Below are 23,600 nucleotides of genomic sequence, written 5' to 3' on the forward strand. Positions count from 1 at the left end.
GATGTGGTTCATGAGAGATATTCAAATTTGTATTTACAAATATTCAATTTTGTATCTACAAATATTCAATTCTGTAGACAACTCATGGACACCTGGTGTTAAGAGTGTACAAAAGGCGGAGAATTACCCATAGTTTGAGGGGGAATGAGGAACTTCGCAGAGTCAAGTCTAGGTGCGGAAGCCGAGGTGTGATCTTCCACTGTGTAGCATGTAAGCAAACTAGGGCTATAGCGAGCTTCACGTTTGGTGCAAACAATACTTAAAACTTTGGTTCAAACCATAATTTTCAGGTTATTCAATATTTTCATTACGGTATGGTACTGATACCGTTGATTGAAATTGCTATAGTTATAGATGAAATAGTACCTCTATTATTTCATCTATAGTATAACTGTCTTCATCTTACATAAGTTAGAGGTAATGTTAAAATCAAAAGTGTTTCTATTATTATACAAAATTATGGCTGATTCTACTGAATTTAGTTCAACGTGTAAATACATGCAAGAGACTTATTTTTTTGAATATAGTTTTAAAAAACTTTGCTGAACTTACAAGGTGATAGTTCATCATCAAGTGTAATTATGAGAAACTTTTAAGTCCAGGTCAAATATTTTTAATCAAATTATCGTACCAAAACGTGAAGCAAACTCAATACCAGCAAGGCTCGCAATCTACAGCTTTCATAAGAATAATGTTGTGCCTAAATGTTACAGTGTACATATTTGCTATAAACAACAAGTGTAAATAATAAGTACCTAATAATGTGTTATGCCTTTGTTTTCAAACCAAAATTGATTCAAACATCCTATAAATATTACGAGTAAATTAATTAAAAACAAGTTAAGTTTATTGTTGTAGCTTATCGTCAAAGTGGCAATAAAGCTGGTATAAACTCACCTTACATAACCTTACCTTTCATTATAAATCATATGATACAACGATACAAGTCTATACAAAGTAAAATACAGTATTTTGAAAACACATCAAGTTTTAGAGAAGAGCAGTACAGACATACAATCCAGTAGAAAACTTGAAGGCTAGATGAAGAAAGATTGAGCACAAGGGAAGTAGCAAAAGAAGAATGCGATTTGTGATGAAAACCTCAAAAAAGACGTGAACACATATGGAGAGAGAACAGATGGCAGTGCTAACAGGTGGTTGCTTAAGCTAGAATCTGTTTTGTTAAAAGAATGGTTTATCTGTTAACAGATGGTAAAATAAGTTAAGGTTAAGAGATCTATGAGGTTCCTCAAGATCTAAAGCCAGAAAGAGTTGTTATATTGTATCAATTGTAGTTCATTCTAAGTTAAAACTTGTAGGTGTGTACTGATCGAAAGTCCCTGCATAACCTCCTCTATATAAGGCGACCAAAACAGTGGGAACTCCAAAATCCCCAACTCGCCTCCCTACTAGCCACAGTCACACCTCAACTGCAAATGTACATATTTTGTCATAAGCTCTGTTCCATCAATGTTACCCAATTAAGCCCATTGACATAAATCTCTTCTAATGTAAGATGTACAATGTACATGTAAATTTTAGGTATTGTGTGTAATTTATGCAGGGTATGTTAATCCCGTTGTGTTCGAATTTTCAACACTAAAAAACAGCAAATGTGTAAACATTGTACAGACGACCATTAAAAATTAGTGCTACAGCAGCTTAGCAGCTTGGTGGGTCAAGATTGTAAAATTGTCATGTTTCTATTGCCGCAGCCTTATTAGAGGAGGCTATTGACGCTTCTATTACCGATTAATATTTAGAAAAATCTTAATCTTGAGTTTAAGTGGTTGGTACCAACCTTTTTTCAATCTATGATAAATATGTATCAAATGTCCATTAAAAAATGTAAAAATCAAATAAACCAGTTACTAGTGTTACACTACTTTGTTTCAAGGGTCACCCTTTATTATAAAAATCATAATATATTTGTAAAAGAGTTTGAACATTTTATAGTGATACTATAAACAAAACAGATTCTGCCCACTGGAAGAGGAACACCAAAAACTAGTAAAAGTCGAACCTGAAGCCAACGGACACAAGGCAAACCATGTGGTGAAGCCAACCACCATTGGCATTGGATCATCTGAGAAACACCATAGAGAAATCAACCAATGGCAGTCATGTTACACAATTACTTCTTACAGGGAGTGTGTTGTTCATTTTAGAATTTGTTACAACTAATCACTACGTTAAAATAATATAATCCGTTGAAACTGAATAATATAATAATAATAAATAATATAACATGCTGAAACTGAACCAATGAATTATTTATTTTAGTTGTTGAGAGACTGTGTTTTCAAATAAATACTCCTTACTCCATGGCATAATTTATAAAAATTATAGACTATAGTTCCTCTTTGTGTTTGTGAAATGGAAATTTTTATTTCTTTCTGCCAATTTAACAATTCTCTAAGGTTTAGGTGTTTTAGCAAGTAAAAGGTAAAATATAGAATGGTGGTAATGTATGAACCATGTTACATTTTGGTAATTCAGTTTATGCAGTTTATCCCGCACCTCGTAAATTATATGGTCATAAATACATTGCAATGGTTCAGTCGATGTAAATATTAAACATTGCTGTTACCAAACACAATCAAATTCAGCCTCAGCTGTTAAAATGTGATGAAAATTCTTAATATACTTAGATAGTTTCAGTTTCAAAGGTGTGCTGTTGTATAATACTTTAAAGCACGAAATTCACTCACTACCAAACAAAAGCAATCACACAGGTGACTACAATACTCACTTGAAAGAGCAAAAACTCTCTACAATCCTTGGGAGGGTTGAAAACCATTATTGTTACACTACGCTTAAACTCTTCAACAATGTTACACTTTGTGTTACTTAGTGTCACTTACTCAAAGCTATAAAAAAAAAAAACAACTACGTAGTGATTATTGCAACTACAGTTTCATCATCAATGTTTGCCACCCACAACTACGGTGCTACAATTCACTCGGGCACCTGGCACGGTGAGAAACCGTTGTCCCGTGGTTGTAGTTGGTGCTGGAAACGGTTCCTGAGGGGTGGGGAGGCTGCTTGTGCGAGCCACGGATCTATCCGACCCACTCCGCTGCATGTCTAACCATAACCATGATACCTCATATAAGTTATGGAGTGGAAACCGAGTAGAATATTGAGATTGGGATAGACATGAACTGAAATTGTTTGAGACTGGAGGTACTGGAACGATACTCATCACAAAAGTGCCAAAATATAGTTTTACTTCATTTGATGGTAGCTTATTCACCATAAAAAGTATTAACTGTTTTGTATTTCAACATCCTACTGGGGGGTGGGTCTAGTTAGTATGGAATACCCTCATAACACTTGGTAAAAATACCTTGTGAGTAAAGTAACCCCTTTGAAAAGTAGAAGAGATGTATTTTTATTTAGATTTTTATTGTTGGTTGACTACTAAAATTAACTACACTTTTTATGTTGGGAGGGCACGTGCCAGGGGGGCACCCCCATATCTGCACTGCATATCTTAATCAGAGATATTCTTTAGACTTTAAAAACTACTTGTTTTCCAAAATTTCCAAACGGTTATATTTTTTCATGGTCTCTAATTTGAAAAAAAAAACGTTTACAAATCACCCTTCAGCAATCAATTGTTTGCAAAATATGATAAATTCTGTGTTTTATCCATTCAAACACTAAAAATACTGACTTTTTGAGGAGGAATGACTCCGGCCGATGTCTGCAAGAGATCGTATGATCGGAAGGCCTCTCATGTTGCTCTCCTTACGTCTCTCGTGGAGATGCCTGTGCCTCTGTAGTAATATGTCTCTCACCTGCAAATCATTGAAAAATATGAGAACTTGTAGGTAAGGAATATGTCCAACCCTTGTCTAGATTCGCTGAGGCTCCGACATAAAACAACTAAAACAAGCTTTTGATTGTACCGCTTGTCCCAAAGAATGGATCAGAAGTAAACTGGCATAAACACTTTATTTTAAAAGATAAAAATTTAACTTTACTAACAATTTTTTCCTCATCTTCCTAAGTTTTTCCTATCATGGTTTCACCGCCTAACCTCTGTTCCATATCCTCTGTTATTTGCTTGAAGAAGAACAAGTCAGTGTTCCAGCTCTCACACATTGTGGCACATTTAATTAGATATATTTTCAAAGGCTTCCCTTTGCTTCATCTTTGTTTTTAGTTTAGCTATGTTTGAAATCAGTGAGTGATACACTTGATCTTTCACAAACTTCCAGAAAAAAAAATCACACCACAGATTTTGTCTCTATAAACCATTCAATACACTGTGCTTTTAACTACAGCTCCATATTGCTATGAACATTCAAACATGCAAACAAATATGGAAAAGCTGATTACTGTTGAAGGGTAAAAAAACAGCTTTTAAATAAGCTTTCCTACAACCCTTTATTTTTACCCTTTTCACTTGGTAACACATAGCTGTAAATTTGATCCATTCTTTTTGGGAAACGGTGTATTAAATAATTTAATATATCAATATTTATCAACATTCATTTGAAATTGTTAAGCAAATTTGAAAAAGTGTTGCAAGTCAAACTCAGATCAAACAAAAAAATCAAACAGTAAAAAAGCCCAATCACCATTAAAAGCTTAATAAATAAAGTTCAACGAAGAAAAAATATTACATCTACTCTAAACAGATGTCTTGACAATGTCAATTGTAATATTTATTGTTTAAAGACTGGAATAAAAAACGATTTATTTGGTACGAAGGTGCAACTATACATTTACTTAGATAATCTCTGTCAAGTTTAGTGGCAACGTTAAGTGTTTATTTCTGCTTTTGCAAAATTATTATTTACTAAAACTGCAATAAGATTAGTTATTTCCTGGCAGCTATCTGGCAAAGAGTTTCAGAGTTTGAGCCAAGTTGATGATACTTAGTTTTATAAAAGTGTACATTCATCTACAGATCTTCTTCAAGATCAAAAGAAAAGTGGGATTTCTTAAAATCTATGTAATGAAGGCTAATTTTATATATTGAGCTGATTAAGCCATAAAATTCAAATAGTAATGTATTTCAGCTCTGTTTATCCTCAAAAACATCGCTGTATGTATAATACAATCGGGGAAAGTTTTCTTCACAATGTCTGTACTGTACCATATATAAATAATCTACAATAAAACGTCAACTCTATCAAATTAAGTGCATTGAGGTTTCAAGACAACAGAAGATTTCAAAGAAAATTAAAAGATCCTTTGTAATTTTCAAACTTCCTTTTCTCAAACAAAAGACAACGAGAAATTTCCATACACTTGGTGATTCAATGCAGCCACAAAGAAAGTGAAAAGAGTCAATGAATCTGCTCTAGAAAATCGCTCTTCAGTCTTCACTTTCATCTTTGAATTTTCTTCTTTTTTTGTCAGTCTTCTCAATACTAATTGCCTAATTAATCTGTAATCTACAACCTAAGGACTTTGGTTGGTTTTTTCCTGTTTAAATTTAGTAGTGCTATCATTATGACTAGTGAATGGTAAAAAAAAACTTCTTTTGGTTTGCCACTGTAAATCTACTTACAAAAAAAAGTGTATTTATTTTAGGAATGTCCGATAGTGATTTTCTGTGGTTATGTAAAGAACAAATACTTTTATTACAGTAAAGCCACATTTCACAAGCCAGTCGTCAGGCAAATTACCTGCCTCAGGTAACTTGAAATATACTGGAGGCAAGTAGTATATTGCTATAGAAGTAGTATATATTGTAGTACACAAGACTGGCCTTTGTAAACACAGCTCATGGACCATCTGAAGCCACTTTATAAATAAAATTAAAATCTATAGTTAAATGAGTTACTCACAGAATATCCTATGGTCTAATGATATTTTCTTAAATTTTGCTACTGTGATATATTATGTGAGGTAAAACACCCTATAACAGCTTTCAAAAGCTGTAATTTTAGCTTCACTTGAAAAAGTTGGCATATGCAATAGACACCAGTATTTGATATCAGCAAACTCTGTTGGTGGTTTAACACAACTATGTTCACCATTAGAGATTATTCTAAAATTTCAGCATGGGAATGGATTGCCAGGTTCAGCCCATTGTTAACACCATTAAACGAGACAAAGAATTAACTTAAAACTCACTTTTTCCCGAGCATCTTCATGGAGCGCACCGGAGTTAACCATATGGTCGAGTGTTAAGTCTGCTACTTGTTCGAGCGTACAAGCCTCCATGTCGAGCACCACGGTTCCGTTGAGCAGCAGACTACGCAGCTCAAACAACGAGTGTAGGCTGAGAGTCGCAACGTGAGGTTTGGACCACCGGTTTCCACCCTCTTCCACATCCTCTTCAAACTTTATCCACCTTTGGTAAAAAAATAAGTTTTTATTTTATTGCTGTATATGTAACTAAATGTATATAATAAAGGTATTTTCAGTAGTTTTTGCTTTGCAGATGTCTAACCTCTTGTCACACTAAAACTCAACAAACTGAAGCATTGATAGCAAGAGTAACACATTACAAAATCGTGTGTTTTTTTTTATTGTTGTCAATTAAACGTGATTTACTTGTAAATGTCAAATGAAATGTTAAAAAAACAATCTTAACTTTACTTCTTTCACACAACAACACTCAAAATTGTTATGTTTTTAACAAAAACAATTGAAACGTGTAATATGATTTTTTATTTAGGTGTAATCAGTCTTTTACCAAAGTAACAGTCAAAGATATATTGATGTTTTTAGTAAATTATTATTCATAGTACAGTACATCAAACTTTCTTTAAAGATTTGAAGATTAAATGTTTTGTAAGGAATTCTTGCTTGGTAAATTGATCTTGGTGGTGTCTTCATTAAGTGGTTCAAGCATATTAAAACCTTTTAAAAAAATATTACATTTTCCTTTGTCGTTGTTCATGAACAAGACAAAAATAATGAGTTAAGAATGTAATGTTGTAGGTACAAATAAAATAGCTAAGTAAAATTATATATGACAAAATGGCAAACTATAAAATAAGATGCTACCAATAAACAAACTTGGAATTTAAATACCAATTTTATGTAATTCTAAGAATGTGTAGGGGTATCTACTCTCAACACTATGTTGTTATGTTTTTTTTTTCAATTTTCTATAGTAAATATTCTGCTCTACTGTAGAAAATTTTTTATTGACTATTGATACAACATCACCATCCAATCAGGGGTTAAACACCACAAAATATTATTAACATACAGTAATTTGGTTACAGTTTTAAAATCTCAAGATATTTATAAAAAAAGGGTACTTTCCTGTTAAAGGGAACATTTATTATTATCGATGATTTTATTCTCGATATATCGATATTAACAAATTGAATTGAAACATATCAGCCAACAACTACGATAAATATAAATATTGTTCAGTATCAACAAACAATAATGAAATGAAACTGTTCTAAAAAAAATAACCTAACATAACTAACCAAACTTGCTGAGTAACATTCCATGTTTAACCTTTTCTGTTATCAAAAGGAATTTTTAAATAGTACAGCAAGTTTGGGTGGTTATGTTAGGTTAGCTTACAACAGTTTCATTTCTTAATCCATATAATAGACTATTTTAGCCTAAACAAGATCAGTTGTCAATATGTAATGAATCGGTAAACAAAAGTATCGATATATCGAGAGAAAAATCATCGATAATAATGAATGTTCCCTTTAACAGGAAAGTACCAAAAAAAGTTCTAAAACTATACATGTTTATTTCAAAGGAAAATGTTATACAAAGCAAATTACTAGACTGTAAAAGTTGTGCACAATTGTGAAAAAAGAAATGTTAAAAGCTTGAGTCAACATTCAACCAATTAGCATGATTATGGAAAACTCAATGCACAGTGCATAAAAGATGCGAGTATGAATAAATGACTGTGAGCTCAACCTCTCTAGTGTATGAAATGGTAAATACCTGAGCTCTTTTAGTCTTTCCTTTAACACATTGAACTGAATACGTTTAACGATTTTCCAACCCCCATTGCAAAGGTTTATTGAACTAAGATATTAAATGCATAGGTGTACTTGCCGTAATTTATGGATTCATTTAATTACTGTACAAAGTAAATACTAAAACAAGGTTTCAGCATACAAAATACAGGGTTATTACAAATGATGTTCATGATTTCATACATACATAAAATATAGTTTTATTTGTTATACAAAGAAATAAAATGGTTACAACTTTTGAAAAACTCAAAAAGTTTCGACACAGATACATAGAAATATAAATGCTCGATTCGGGAACCCCTTGTGGTACGACAGATGTCAATAATGTAGTCAAGCTCTTGCTAGACTTTGAAAAGTGTGTCTAGGTCTATTGTTTCGATAGCATTGGTAATCTGTTGCTGGATCTCAAGTATGCTATCTGATAATAGTGGTGTGTACGCATTATCTTTGATGTATCCCCACAATAAAAAAATCAGGGGGTGATGTCCGGAGATCTTGTAGGCCAGTTCAGGGGTGTGTCATTATTCGGACCACCGAGCTCGTTCCATATCTCAGTTCAGCCCGACTACAAGTAACATTCAAATGCAGCCATTTCTCTTTAATTCCAAGTGTCACTTGCCTATATAGTGGTTACTAGGAGGATAATCGTTAAACCTGGTTCTAATGTGTCGTTGCACACCAATAACAGATTGGTTAATGTAATATTCCAACTGGCAAAAAGCTTTCCTGCCTTCAAATTCAGCCATTACACAACACTTACAACATTTGACTTGACAAACAGCTGATATGCACCCAAACCAATGTAAATGAAACTTAATGAGTTTTTCTTTCCAATGGTACCAACTAAAATAGTCTTGAGACAAATTAACCCAGTAATATTTATAATCAAAATCAGGAACATCATTTGTAATAACCCTAATATACAGGGCAGTTGGTGTTTGAACTTTCAGGGTTGTAAATGTTTCCCTACAGCTATCTCTGTATTGTAGACCAGATATATGGTTCTTACAGCTCTTTTTTGCATGGCAAAACATATCGATCCACCCCAGACTATTATATATATATATATATATCAGACCGTATCTTGGGTGGGATTCGAACAGAGCATAATATGCAGTCAGTACTGTGGCCTTGGGGTCACTCATGTGCTTAAAATTTTTTAAGACAGCGGCAGGAGTCAAGTTTTTTGGACGATTTAGGGAACTAAAAAACAGCTGTTTTGTAGATAGTATGATGAAAAAGTACCATTACCATCTTTGTAGCTTTTTATTTACCATTGTTGTTTAATGTGTGCTGCACTGTTGGTGGTTTCATTGGTTAAAACTACAACTAACACTCAACGATTTTAACTCAACCCGTCGAAATCGACGGTTACTTTCAAGGCTTACGTTAATTCATCTAACTGCAATAAATTGGGTGAAATATATATATTACACCTTAAAAGTGAGTAAAAATATCAACAGACCGCTTAACTATTGACATAAAACAAAACTTAGCTACTGAGTTGGGAAAGCAAGACCAAATAAAACATGAAGTTATTTGTTTTACATATTAAAAATAAAAAATCGAATAAATTGAATTGATTGATTTGAAGCTATTTAAATTGAGCTAACAGGTGATTATTTTACTAAAAACATTTTCAACTCAACTATACCTTGCAGTTTCTCTCCACTCAAGACAGTCGTCTTCTCGGAACAGTTCTTCCATTTCCGAAAACAACGGATGAACTTCATGAGTATTGTTGTCTCCATCTTCTCCGAGAATGAACTGGACCCTTTGTGCAGGAGGTGTGACTGAAAATGACAGTTTTGTTGTAATTATATCACTTTTACAGAACTTCTATCACTTACTCTCCATAGTTTGTCAGTTGATGTTTAGTGAATGACTGACCAGAGCAGAAGTGGATGTAATAATTGTACATACAGGGTTCTCAAAAAAGGTGGGGACATAGTTTACGTCCTTGGGTAAAATTAAGCATAAAAGTTTGCATTACCAATAAACATAATCTTATCTTGTTTTGTTTATCATCTGTCATGTCTGTATGTGTTTTACAAAAATATTCATAACTCCTTAACGGTTTGAGCTACAGCATTTAGATTCTTAAAAAATGTCCATCTTATTACCTACTATCTTTGTGTAATTTGAAATTAAAAACCCCTACACTGTTTTGAACCGGCGGCTATTTGAAATATTTGGTGCCAATCTTGACAGTTAATTTTACCAAACATTTTCATGATACATAAAATTTAGTAAATTTAATGGAGATCTCAATAATATCATACTAAGCTTAGTTTGGATAAGGAATAACTGAGAAATTAAATCATTTCTTGATACACCTACAGTTTTCATAATTTAAAGAATATTAAAACTATGGAGCAAACTGTATGTATAACTAGCGAGAATTGCCTCAGTTATTTTTTTCACACACTCTGTATATCTGTAAAAGCTAACCTTTGAAAATATAAAGAAATATGATCCATGTTGTAAACCAAAACTATTAATGGTAAACAGCGCTCAGATTTCACATATTGGTGAGGTGTAAGATTTTGTGAGCAATATAAAAGGTAAGGGTTCATCACATGGCCCAAATGTAACTCGCTATTTTTCCTTGTCTCTGGTTGTTAAACTTCAGTCGATCCTATCAAAAAGTGTCACTTTTGGCACTAGTATTTAAAAAATTATTATTTCAGATAGGTTTTAACTTCACTATGGTTGAGAAAATGAAGTTACTTAACAAATATATTTAGTTTGAATTATATATACTTGACTTGTCCATCTAAAGTATTATTCTCTGAATGTTTTTTTATATGATAGCTAAATTAACAAGTTAATCATTGGACCTGTGATTAAATAATAAAAAAATAGAGCAAAATAAAGTCTACAACAATTTGACTACATAGAACAATAAACATTTAGAAAGCGACGTGCTATCAACATCTGTTGTGTGAAAACAAAATAAAGCAAGCATAACAAAATAACAAATCTATAACGACTTCTGGGTTGATGGGTTGAACCGTGTGGTCTGGGAGATGAAAGATTGTGAACTTTCAGAGACATTACAGTCATTCATATTCAGGGCAAACACTACAACTTACGTGAACAATCTTATGATCTGTTTATGTCTCTCAAACGTCAGCATCTTACATCTAGACATTCCATCCCCGTGTTAAATTTGTAGCCAGGTTTTTGTTAAAATTTTCGTAGTTCATGTTAGCCACCTACAGATTGCGCTGATCTAAATAACTAAAAATTCAGTCGAGTACACAAACTTTTTTACCGAGTCAAACTTAGAGAATGACTTATGGTGAGCTATACCAACTGTCCCCCACCCACCAACCCCACCAACCTGATCAGCAACAAAAAATAAGGTATAAAATAGAATTTTAGACACTAGCGCATTCTGTGACTGGTTCACACAACTAAGTTCTTTTTTAGTAAAAAATTGACGACAGCTGGATGTGATTGGACAGATGGGATGTCTACTTCAGTATCCAATAGTCAATGTTGGATCGCCCAGACATGGTTCAACTAAAAACTCAAAATGATTACTGTATAGGAAGTCTGCGATCTTTATTGAACATGATTGTAATTGATTGAAAAAAAAAACAAGCTGTACACTAATAACACCAAGAACATCAAAAGCCGCAGCCATGCTGGCTTACAGGTTTCTCCGTCATCGGTGATACTGGCCAGCCTGGACAGGCGACGACCCATCGCAAACTGTCCTGGAATAAACATCTCAGTTTGTACAAATAACCCTAAAATTTAAGGAGGGCTGCGCTTTAGTTTACGTCCTACACTCATTCGAATGAATATCGATCGATATATCGATTTTTTTCATTTGATATATCAAGTTTGGTTAGTTAGGTTATAACCTAACCTAAATAACCAAATGAAATAATCGATATATCGAATAATCTATATATCGATATTTTTCATTCGAATGAGTGTAGGACGTAAACCAAAGTGCAGCCTTAAGGAGTTCCAAGATTCACAGAAGAATACAAGGTGATAAATTCATGCACTATTAGCTATATTCCAACATCCAATAAAAAATGTGAAGTAATTAAGTAATAATAATTATTTATCTATACTATAATATGAGTACCGTAACGTTTGCGCACAATGATTTCAAAACGGATCCTATGATTTCCTACAAATTGTTAGAAATACCTTAGTTTTAGGCTATAAACAATATCCATGCTAGGCTCTGTTCTGAAAAAATTCACTTTTCGTTAAAACTGAAAATGTAATTTTTATATTTTTAAAATTACTCTTATGGACTGTCAAATAGCTATATCAGTTGTTCGAAAATGTAAACAAATGAATTGTAACATATGCTTGTAACAAAACATCTACAGTACAGTAGCAAATTACAAAATACAGTACAAAGGAAAAGGACATTCCTATGTATGCTATTGAGCATTGATTATATAATACATTTGGGGTGTACGATGTATTACTAACCAAATGGGTAATTACGACTGTTCAAAAACGTTAAGTCTTTTACAGCAAATTATTATACGCTGACATTGAACTGAAAGTCTAGAGGAAAGGCCAAGGACGTTTTGTAATTTCCGACGATACTCCGCCGGAATTGATGCGTTGTTCCACAATCCCGTAGTTAGTTGCGACGTTTCACGATCCCAGTGACTAACGCAATAACGGTCAACATATGTTATGTATCATGAGTTTTTATATTAGTTTATTGTAGAAATTTTCAATATAGATTGCTCGTTCACATGAAAAAGTTTGTTAGGTAAAGTAAGAATGAATGTATGTCTACCGAAAACAAATTGACTTTACAACTTACTTATTCGTAGCAAAATTGAAAATATTTTAAGGCTTATAGGTTTTATTTTTTTAACACCTTGAGCAAATCAATCACCTCGAGCAATTCTCGGTCCCCAGTACTTAATAACTAATACTCATTAGAATAAGACTCTAATGCACTAAAAGAGCCACGCAAATCAAATTTGATTGATCACAAAACAAATTTAAAACTTTATCTCAGCTTTACTAAATAGAGTTTGGAACTGTAATAACTTTCCATCTTAGTATCTTGTTCAGCTATTATATATAATTGGAGTTTCAAACAGTGTTTAAGGCAAATGTCTTAGAAGCTAGGAATACTAAGTATTTTCTTAGAATAATTTCAGTGCTAACTTAGAAGTTGAAATAAGGTAAATATCATAAACTTTCACCACACACACATTTTACAAGCTAAAACTTTAACATGTAAAAATTTAACAAGCTTTATTGAAATTCTCTACACACGTTTTATAGTTTAAGAGCTGGTTTTATGCAAGTAATCCCTCAAATACTGAAATTTCTATGTCTGTATATGTATTTAAAATATATATTAAATATATGATATTGTATTTTTAGTTTTAAATGATTATTTAAATTAATTAATTGTAAAATATTGCTTATATTTCATAATATTAAAACAAATAAGATTTTAAACAAAAATCTGAAATATTGCCGTAAAACTATTTAATTAATACCAATGATTCAAAATGTTATTGCTTTTAACATTCTCAATAAAATGTAACATTCCAAAACAATTAAACGCAAAATAAGTCCTTAGTTTTAAATACTAGTCTACTTCCAATAAATAAATTGTAATTTGGAGAGAGTATACCATTTTGTTTTATTTTTTAATCAAAGTAAAACTAATTGTTTTTCCAAAGATGAGAGAAGTTAAAAGAGAAAACCGTAAAAGTGACGTAGAAACAATTCAACAAGTGTTTCAACAAGAGTTACCGAGAAATTGCAGTATTTGGCAAAAATCCAGACACCTGTCAATACAAAACTGTTGAATCGACTTCTACAATCAGCTGTTTAGTGCTACTGTCAACCACACTGCAAACTTGTAACAAACTGTTTCTTTCAAACAGCTGATATTTATAGCTCAGCTCAACATCATTGGTTGTCAGGTACAGATTGGACCTATCTTGGCATTTAAATACTAACTCATAAACCGAAAGTTCATTCGATAATGTTGATAGGTGTTATGTTTTTGTTTTAGATTAACGATATTACCCATTTCAATTAGGTTACATTACAAAAATAAATCCATTATTAATACTTTTTGCTCCAGTTATATCGGTACTTTAGGTTTATCATGCATTATAGAAATTATGTGGTTTCCATCAGTGGCATTTAAATCTTCGCAAGGAAATTGAACAGAACTCTAGTTTTACTTTAAACATATTATTTTGAAAATATTGTACCATTTATACAAAAATTTAATCTAAAAACTCCATTGATGTGTACAGTTACTAAATTAGTACACACCAATGGGTCTAATATATTATTCTCATTAATAGCTAAAACTTTATCAAATACAAATTTTTCCTCATAATCTATGTCAGTAATTAAATATTTTATAGCTCAAATGGGTTACTTTTGATCAATTTTTTACACCATTCTGTTTAAGCTGTTAAGTTGTTTGGTATAATTTTATTTTAGATTTTTTTTATTTAGTTACTTTTAACTGAAAAATATGCAGATACCTTCTACAGATGTCTAAGTTAGTAGATAATACTGAAACATAATCAAGGGATAACAGAAAGGGTTGGTACAATTTATTGGCCAACGAGAAAGCTTTTCATGGTTATTTCCCAGTAGACAGAGCCTCTATTGGATACCTCCAGTAATAGGAACATCAATAGAGACTCGCTCTATTCTAGTAGACCTATATAATGTCTTGGTAAGTCAGTTTAATCTGGCTAAGTAACATCCAATTTTCAAGTAGGTATCCATGGCTATACTACAATGTATTACCAATATCTACAATAGGAATAGTACCTACTCTAAATATTCTTACAATAAAAAAAATAATGTCATAAAAAGGTTTTGAAAACTAATTTTTAATGTATACTTAAAGTGAATTTTCTGAAGTGGTATATAATTATCAATAGGTAACCATAACTTATGGATAAAGTATTTTGAAAATTAATTGAAGGTTTCATTTTGGTGTTGTTTTCAATCACTTACAGAGGTTTACCTAGATTTTGTCTAGCGATTCTAGTGCCATCATCATAAGCAAAACACAACATACCATACATGACAATTAATTTGAAGACAGAATGATGTGTATGTTATCATGACACTTACTGGACGTATCTAGATTTTTAATGTTTTGTATAAATATTTTTAATAATTAGAATCAGATCATATGTAGATGCTAACTGCTTATATATTAGTTATGTCCAGTATTTGATCAGATAACGGAATTAAATAAGAATAATATTTGTTCTGCAAAAAATATGTTCAAAAACATTTAGAGGTTAATTTTGTATTGAACGCCATTGACAGTTATTTATTTACTCTGAGGTTGTGCTAATAATACACAAAATTTATATTCACCACATATAGTTGCTATTTAATTTCAAACTTATTCAAAACCATAACAAGAAAACAGGAATTTTTACAAATTTAACACAGCTTATTTATTAATGTTTACCTGAATCAGTTGAGGATCCTCGTATTAACCGAATTTCCGGAATAATTTCACTTAAAGGAACCACAGCCATATTTAATTCTTTGTAAAATAAATGTGAGAAACAACACAACACAGAGTATACAGTGACACTAGCACTAAGTCCGAAGTATAGAAGATAACCTCTTGAAGTAAATTAGTAGAAGCCAAACTCATGAGACAAACTCGCGAGGTAAACTAACGGAAGACGAACTCATGAGATAAACTAGAAGAAAACTCATGAGATAATCTCTAAGAAGACTAACTCCCAAGGTAAACTAATAGAAGACAAGAGAGGTAACTATATAACGGAAGACTCGGCCAGTATCCGAGGGGATATTTCAGCTCTGAGGTGAGAGTTTAGTTTGCACTTGGCAGAGGCTCGAGTCGCCAACGTCACAGCCAAGCTGCAGCTATACCAAGTGTCTTTGCTTTGGCAAATCGATGTATTGGAACCGAAATGAAGGAGATTTCTATTTTAAGAACCTAATGGTTAAGTTTGAGATAATTCGTGTGTGATAGTTGGTAATATTTGGAAAATTAACTTGTGTTACCAGCTGGATCTCTACGCCTCAATGTTTTCTTGTTTTGTTATTGTTTCGCATAAAAATTGAGATTTTCAATTTTCTAATGGTAATAATATATACTACTTCCTATATCTTATACATTTCGTCCTTTATCAAAGAAGATTAAAATTTAAAGTAATGGGTCAAATTTAAATATTTCTTTTAGTCCATCCTCGACTAATTCTGGCTTATGTATGGTATTTTTAATATCCTAGGATGGTATTCCAAAACTAGAGCTTCAGAGAAAGAACATTTAGTCAAGTGCCATTCCTCTATAATCTCAAGGAAAAAGCTATTGTTTGAGTAATAATCCAACTTCCAACTCATTATGTAAAAATGCAATCTTCCTCATCTCAGCTTCAATCTCAAATAGTTACTTTGTTTCCATGAATGAGCAGCGGAAACTGTTTCAGTGTAAATTACAGTTGGCAAATGTAAGAGCTGCCAACTAAATGACTGTTGGCAACTTAACTAGTTTCCCTTGTCAATTGTCTGGAAAATAAACAAATAAATTGCTAAAAACAAAACATTTTACCTGTACTCAGGGTATGAACACAGAACTAAATACTTTCCTTTTCTCAATACGAGAGAAGATAGAGAAGTAATGTATTAAATTATAACATTGTTTACATTACTGTCAGTTATAAGCTTGAGTATTATTTGAATGATATGGAAAGAATGTTGGTACGTTTACAAAATAAAAATAAAACTATTGTCTTCCAAACAAAGCTTCCCCACCTGTGATATTAAATGTAGAGACAATGTTTATAGCATTGATTACTCGCTGTCTGGCTTACAGCCAGGTATTTGGCAATTTGGCTAAAGTGAAAGTTATTTGTGTTTCAACAATGCAAATTTTTTTATTATGTTGATGTTTTTGTTTGTTTAGTCACTACAAAAATATATTTTATAACTCATTTTTGGAAAGTGAACAGGATTAATGCTAGTAACTAGAGTAATGGGTTTTGTATCAAAAAGAGGTAACTATGTTTGTTTTGTTTGCAGTTCTGTGTAAATTTTATTTTAGATAGTTTCCCATATATGGAATAAGCTATTAACGTAGGTCATGGTAAGACCTGGACCCGGGACTGATAACATATTTGTTTTTAGGTCCTAAGAGGCCAAAAACACCAGCCGTTCAAATTCATATATATGAGTCAATAGCGTGATAAATCAAGCAAAAATGATCCGATTTAAAAGAAATCACAGCTTAATTACAATGTTTTCCACAACTAGAATATTTTTCCCTAACTATAATACAAAATTGTAAAGGTGCCAACAGCATTCAAAGTTAAATGATCATCTAGTTCCTGAAATATTAACTGGCATGATGACAAAAATGGCGATGCTATTTTATTTTTATCTTCTTTCCTCAGACTAAAAGTCACTTCCACGTGTTTACTGATGCTGATGTGGTGAATTTATTTAATGTCGGTTGACATGTTAAATGTAGCTTTAAGTCAAATTATTCAAAATGTAACAAAGTAGTTTGGCTGCTAGGATAAAATAAATAGGGTAAATGGGTAAATGCTAGGGTAAATAGGGTAAATGCTAGGGTAAATGTTTGATATGCGTCATGTAATAACGAATTTATTATATGAATATTTTTGTTTTCCTTCTTGTCTTTGAGTGCATTAATAATATTGAACATTTGTTTACTCTCCATGAGAATAACATGGGACTTCAACACTCGGTGTTAACACTTGGAATAACTCGACTTTGACTATGGTCAGAACAAGATATTCCAATTATATTCATAAAAGCTGCAACCAGTTTTAGAATATACATGAATGTACCACCAAAAAATTGTTCTCTTGTAAATTAAAAATTCTGGGAATACACAAATATTTTGGAAAATAGTATTTACAACATTTTAATTAGTTTATTAATTAAGTAACAATTGTGAAACAAATACAGTATTTCAAATATATTGATAAAGTAAGGAAGAAAATATTATTTTAAACTGTAGTACACTCTTTGATAGGTTGGTCCTACTATGTTCTTTTTAGATTAAAAAAAATTATGTCCGATTAAGATTACATTTTGTTTATTGGGTCTGATGATTGGATTGTCGAATCGAAATCGATTACCACTTACCATCGTTTATATATATATATATATATTTACCGTCTTGTGAGTAAGCAGTATCCTGTAGCCTAAGTGTATATATATTTTTACAATTGTTATTTGACAAATCTTTGTACTTTCAGGCGATTTAATAACACGTACGCTGATCAAGAAGTTATTTAAAAACATATTATCGTAGCAAAAACCGATCTATGTATATAAAATGTATACTACAGTATCCAAAAATCAATCATCTCTATAACTATATAGCATTTTAAAATAATGAAATATATTAAATTGATTACTATTTGTACTGAGTTGAATGGTGAAAATATTTTTTATGTGAAAATAATTTGGTACAACCCCTGAAACTCGTAATATTAAGGACGTTCCCTTTATGTGCTATTTCTCTGAGGTGCTATTATGCATATATACAAGTGCCAACTTATGATAAATGCTATCTCTCTGAGGTAAGTATAGTGCCAACCGATGGTGGTACTCACTAGGTCTGTCCTCTTCGTCGGAGTCGCGGCTGTTCGCTCTGGAGTGTTTGTGTTTGCGGTGTCGCTTCTCTCCGGGTAGATGCACCCCCACGTACATCGTGTGAGCCCTGTGACCTGCAAAACAACCATTGCTGTAGTCGATGGAAAGTAAAGTAATCTCAGTCTGTGAAACATTAGAAAAAATTGTCATAACATTGACCCTTGTGTGTTGCCAAAAGACTTAATCCATCTTAGAAAATGTATTTTGATACCAATATTATATTTAAGAAACTATAAACTCTTCAATAATATTTTATCTTGATCATTCCATTGACACAGAAACACATTGCAGTGTGTTTTTTTATAAAATGGCCGACCGCCATTTTGAAATTTTAAGTTGAATTAAGATGATTTTTTTTCCTAACATGGGTCTTTTCTACCTTAACATACATACCAAGTTCAATAACGATCGGTTGAAAATGTTTAAAGATAAAAATGTTGAAGTAAAATATACAAAATGGTGGATATCTGGTTAACGAAGCGATTTTGGAAAACATGTTAGGCCTAATCTTGATATTCTCTTTATTTTTACCCAAGGAATCGCTACGTAAATTATGTCCCCACCTTTTTTGAACACCCTGTACATTAAAAAGGTATTAAACACTCAAATGTTACTGATAGTTTAATTTTTGTTGTGTTGTATCTTTTTATAATACATTTCTTAATATATATTTTCTATAAAGGTGTGTTAAAACTGAATGGTAGCTTAAGTGTGTTTTGTTTGTGAATTATTTCCTACAGAAAGTATAATAGACTGCTATTTAAACCGGATAAAAAGTATACTAATTTATTTACAAATTACTAGTGTTATACTCATAATTGACTCACATGACTAATTAACTATTGAAACTCAAACTTATAGCTATGTCATTCAAGGACTTGTTTTGGACAACCTTTTTAACAAAAAAAGAAAAAAAGAAGAAGAAAAAGGTTATCATTGGCAACTCCCCAAGTAACAATCAACTTGCATGTTGAATTTAACAAATGATCAAAAGCTAAATCCAATTTTATTCTTACAATGCTTATTACGAGATGGCTACCGGATGCGAAATTGAAAAGTAATCAGTCAGAATATATTAGCAGAGTAACTCGGCGGAGGCGCAGGATTAGAACAGGATATTGCTGCACCTGGAATAGGTAATATCCCTTTCTCACTGAAACTGCGGATGTGTAAGTAAATGTAAACAGCACTTCTTCACGAGAACCTTTCACTTATATTTATATGAACATTGATTGTTGAGGCTAAATACAACGGTCTCTAGAAAAATAGTACACAATATATGCTTCCACGAATGCGAATTGTAAACAAATAAAAAATTGTGAAAAAATATCGTGTATTTGACATCTGAAAAGAAAATTGTACAGGGACACCGTAGTAGGGCTGTGTTTTCTATTTAGCTGGGGAAGCTGTCTATAAGGCTAATCCCCTTAGAGAAGAACTGTTTCCAAGACAATCTTGGGACGAGAAACGAAACTGAGGCTTAACCGTCAACCATATAACCTCAAACTTTCGTCAAACTGTATTATAAATTTTCGTATCTCCCTACCAATATGTTTTGTAGTTTTTTTGCAACAAAAATATAAAATATTGTATTAAAATCGTCCTAAAACAACTCTTTTTCCAACACAGCCGTGTTTTTGTTTGTGTATCAAAATGTTTTGTACCTCCTAATATTAATGTTTAATACTGTTCATTTATATTTTTACGATACTTTAATATTTACGGGGTTCTTACTTCAACTCTTGTGATGGAGGTAATTTTAAATTTGGTATCAACAAAAGTGGGAAAATTTACTTGCAAATTTAATCAAATCCAACTTAAAGTTTACAATAAACCGTGGAGCTATTGAGTTACGTTAAAAATGTGAATACCCCCGCCGCAGCAAACCTGCAGACTAAGTGAATTTCCATTTGCCTGATTTGATTTACACTATATTATCTCCTTTAAAATATAACATTTATTCCCTATTTAAATAGCATTAACTTAACAAGTACTTAGGTTTGCTGCAACAGGAAGGGTAAACGTGTTTTTTTTATGTTTGGTATGAAATAAATGTAATTTTCAAATTTGACCAAAACATGTTCATAAACAAGCAAACTACTTTATTCTCCATAAGATACAGTTGTATTATGCCATTTTTATCTGATATCTTTAGTACAAAATGCAGGTAAATATCTATTGTTACTGTTCTTCGTTGGTGAGTTACGACTTTAGTGGAATGTAGTTAAACAAGCGTTATTATTCAATATAATGTACCCACCGGGTTAGGGTAACATTAGAGTAACAGTTTAAAATTAGAGTATTTTACAATTGGATCACCAGAGTTGATCGTATTGTTATTTTGAATGTCTCAGATACATTATTCTCAAACAAACGTGGAATGTATTGCATCGATACGTGACCCCTCAACATGTTAATTACCATCGATTGGCACATGATATCGATTAATCTTTTAAAGTTAAAACTATTTAGCATTTACCCGTAAACAATAAAAAAGTTGAACGTAAATGTTTTATGTACATTACCATTTATAAGAGATTATAAGATTATTCGGTTTAAAAACGATTTCTTGTATCATGGCTTATTAAAATTTTTACAGATGAAAGTTTGTTATCATTTTTGTTTTTAAGAGTATAAACAATATTTTTACTTACACAAATCAATTACGCATCATCATGTATATCATAAATATTTGGTTGTAATCAATAATCAATAGTTGCAGTAATCAATAGTTGCAACAATAATCGTATTGAGATGCGTAAGACATCATGGACTTGTGATTGCATCTCTGGTCCGATATGTTTCAATTATCAATCTTTTATCAATGGCCACTAATGTGAGTATTTTAACCCAAATATGAGTTAGTTAAGATGAGTGTGGAATGGTGTGAGATGATCTGTGTAGCAAACAACTGGGTCCAGTTTAGAACCATCAAAAAGCTATTGCCTTTTCTCAGGATCGAACCGATGACCTTTTGTTTGTTAGCTGAACACTATAACCACTCAGCTACCTCTACCCATACCCAGTCGTTTGATATTCAAGCTAAAACAAATTTACATTATCAACAATTTTACCAATTTACCATTTAGCAACACTGAAATCGTTAAAATATTTTAACATTTAGGACTTCCAACAACACTAGCGCACTTCCGATTAGGTCTATTATGAATATAGTAGTTATTTTGATCTTTTTCTGTCTATTATCCATATTTATTATAGACTGGACACGTGTCAGGAGCGTGCCAGACGTGCGTGTTAAACACATTTTGACACGATTACAATGTACCTGACTACCATTAACTTTAATTGGAATTGATTAAACTTGTAACTGCGGTATTCATATCCGGGACTATTTTTTTTATCCTAGAATGTTATTAGTGGAATAATTGCGTTTGCGGGCAATTTCCATCGCGATAAATAACTAACAATATTTTAACGTTCAAAAAACAACGTAAAACTATATTTTCTTAAATAAAATTTACATTTTCAACATCAATGAACAAATGTGAAAAAATATTCTGAACATATTTTAGCATAAAGGAAATACAAATACGTCTAATAGAATTTGAAACATAAAATTTTAAACTTTTGTTTCAAGTGTTTTGACGTATTTCTTTTTAACTTCGAAAAATTTAAGAACCTGTACAATCTGATCAAGAAGTTAATCCTTTTGAGTGCAAAAGCTAGCACATCTTAAACAACGAAAATACACATTTTTATCCATTATATCAACCAAAAATATAAATGCTATAAGTTCCAAAAAATCTAAGCCTATTATAAACTAACTAGCTTTATCAACTCGTAAGGGGCTTGGATACAAATCCAAGTTGGCCGTAGATGAAATATGGATATCCAGCTGTCATTGTATTGCAATACAAACACCAACCCAATCCACCCCTCTTGCGGAGCTTACATCCCTTAGCACAATGGCTTAATGTCCGCACTAGTGAGTACTTCGACTATCCGTAGTACTATCCTGATAATTAGACCAATTCGTAAATTACAAGGAAAAAATGTGGTTCGGATTCCACAATAAACTGTAGGTCCCTTAGTTGCCATTAGCTGTATGGGCTATTAATTAACAGCTGTGTCTAAGGAACATGTCGGCCTTAGTCACTAACAAGACTACAAGATCGCGCCAATCATCCTACACTCATCCTTCACTCATATTTGGGTTAAAATACGCACATAGTGGCGTCCCTATCTTAAATAATCGATATTATTAATCGAATAATTCAACTTAAATGTTTGATTTTCGAAATGTTGATTTCAATGACTTTTTCTTTTTCTATGTGATACCTAAAGTGATATGCAGGCCTACTATTTTTAAACAACGTTCATATTACGAGGAAATAAATATTACCATTGACTATTAGTCAAAGATATTACCAATAACAATGTAAACTGGTACATTAGTAAGGTCTGTACATATTAACCTGTGTACCTTAAATCTAAAAGATTTGTCCAACAATGTTGTTGACAAAGCAAACTATAAACAATCACAGTATCGATCGTATAGTCAACATGTCATACGATATCACAGCAATTGTATCGGCAATGGTTTGTGTTTTGGTTGTCGGATCCATATATCATACAGGGTATTTCTATTCTGCGAGATTAGGAATTCTAAAAGGCCGTAATTAAATTTGTCAAAAAATTACATTTGTTTGAAATTTATTGCTTAACTGTTAGTATTCCAAGGGAACAGCAAAGATTATGTGTTTGAAAATTATTGGGAAACAAACATTACTAATTTTTAAACATTAAACAAATTCATTAAAATTAGTATATTCATTAAATTAATATTCATTAAAAATTAGTTTAAAATAAAGTAATATCATTTGAATATTGCAAGATTTAAGCTATATTTTATGCAACTTACATGTCAAACTTATAAAATAAGGAATTTGCACAAAAGGAAGTATAAACATAAGCCGACTTTTACAAAAGTTTGTGTTAATTGGCTATTTTGCACTTTTGGGGAAAACACCGTTTCTACCCTGAAGTTCT

General features: G+C 32.0%; 1 protein-coding gene across 7 annotated transcripts in view; it reads right to left on the minus strand.

Annotated features, from left to right (window-relative positions):
* LOC129001267 (sodium bicarbonate cotransporter 3-like) overlaps positions 1-23,600 on the minus strand; it is a 122,346-nt gene that overhangs the window by 30,016 nt on the left and 68,730 nt on the right. For 3 of the 7 annotated variants that reach the window (XM_054428502.1, XM_054428503.1, XM_054428506.1), the window contains exons 4-9: positions 18,551-18,664; positions 11,591-11,653; positions 9,583-9,721; positions 6,097-6,316; positions 3,680-3,803; positions 2,971-3,087 (exon numbers count right to left, since the gene is read on the minus strand). In XM_054428502.1, coding sequence (XP_054284477.1) covers positions 2,971-3,087; positions 3,680-3,803; positions 6,097-6,316; positions 9,583-9,721; positions 11,591-11,653; positions 18,551-18,664 — 777 coding nt within the window. Of the gene's footprint in view, positions 1-127; positions 200-2,970; positions 3,088-3,679; positions 3,804-6,096; positions 6,317-9,582; positions 9,722-11,590; positions 11,654-15,399; positions 15,731-18,550; positions 18,665-23,600 lie in introns of those variants that run through there. The other 4 variants (XM_054428504.1, XM_054428508.1, XM_054428505.1 and 1 more) reach the window with 4 other exon arrangements.

The sequence above is a fragment of the Macrosteles quadrilineatus genome, unplaced genomic scaffold, assembly GCF_028750875.1.
Source record: "Macrosteles quadrilineatus isolate MER2022 unplaced genomic scaffold, UCM_ALF_1.0 Scaffold_8__2_contigs__length_117827958, whole genome shotgun sequence".
Taxonomy (NCBI): Eukaryota; Metazoa; Arthropoda; class Insecta; order Hemiptera; family Cicadellidae; genus Macrosteles; species Macrosteles quadrilineatus.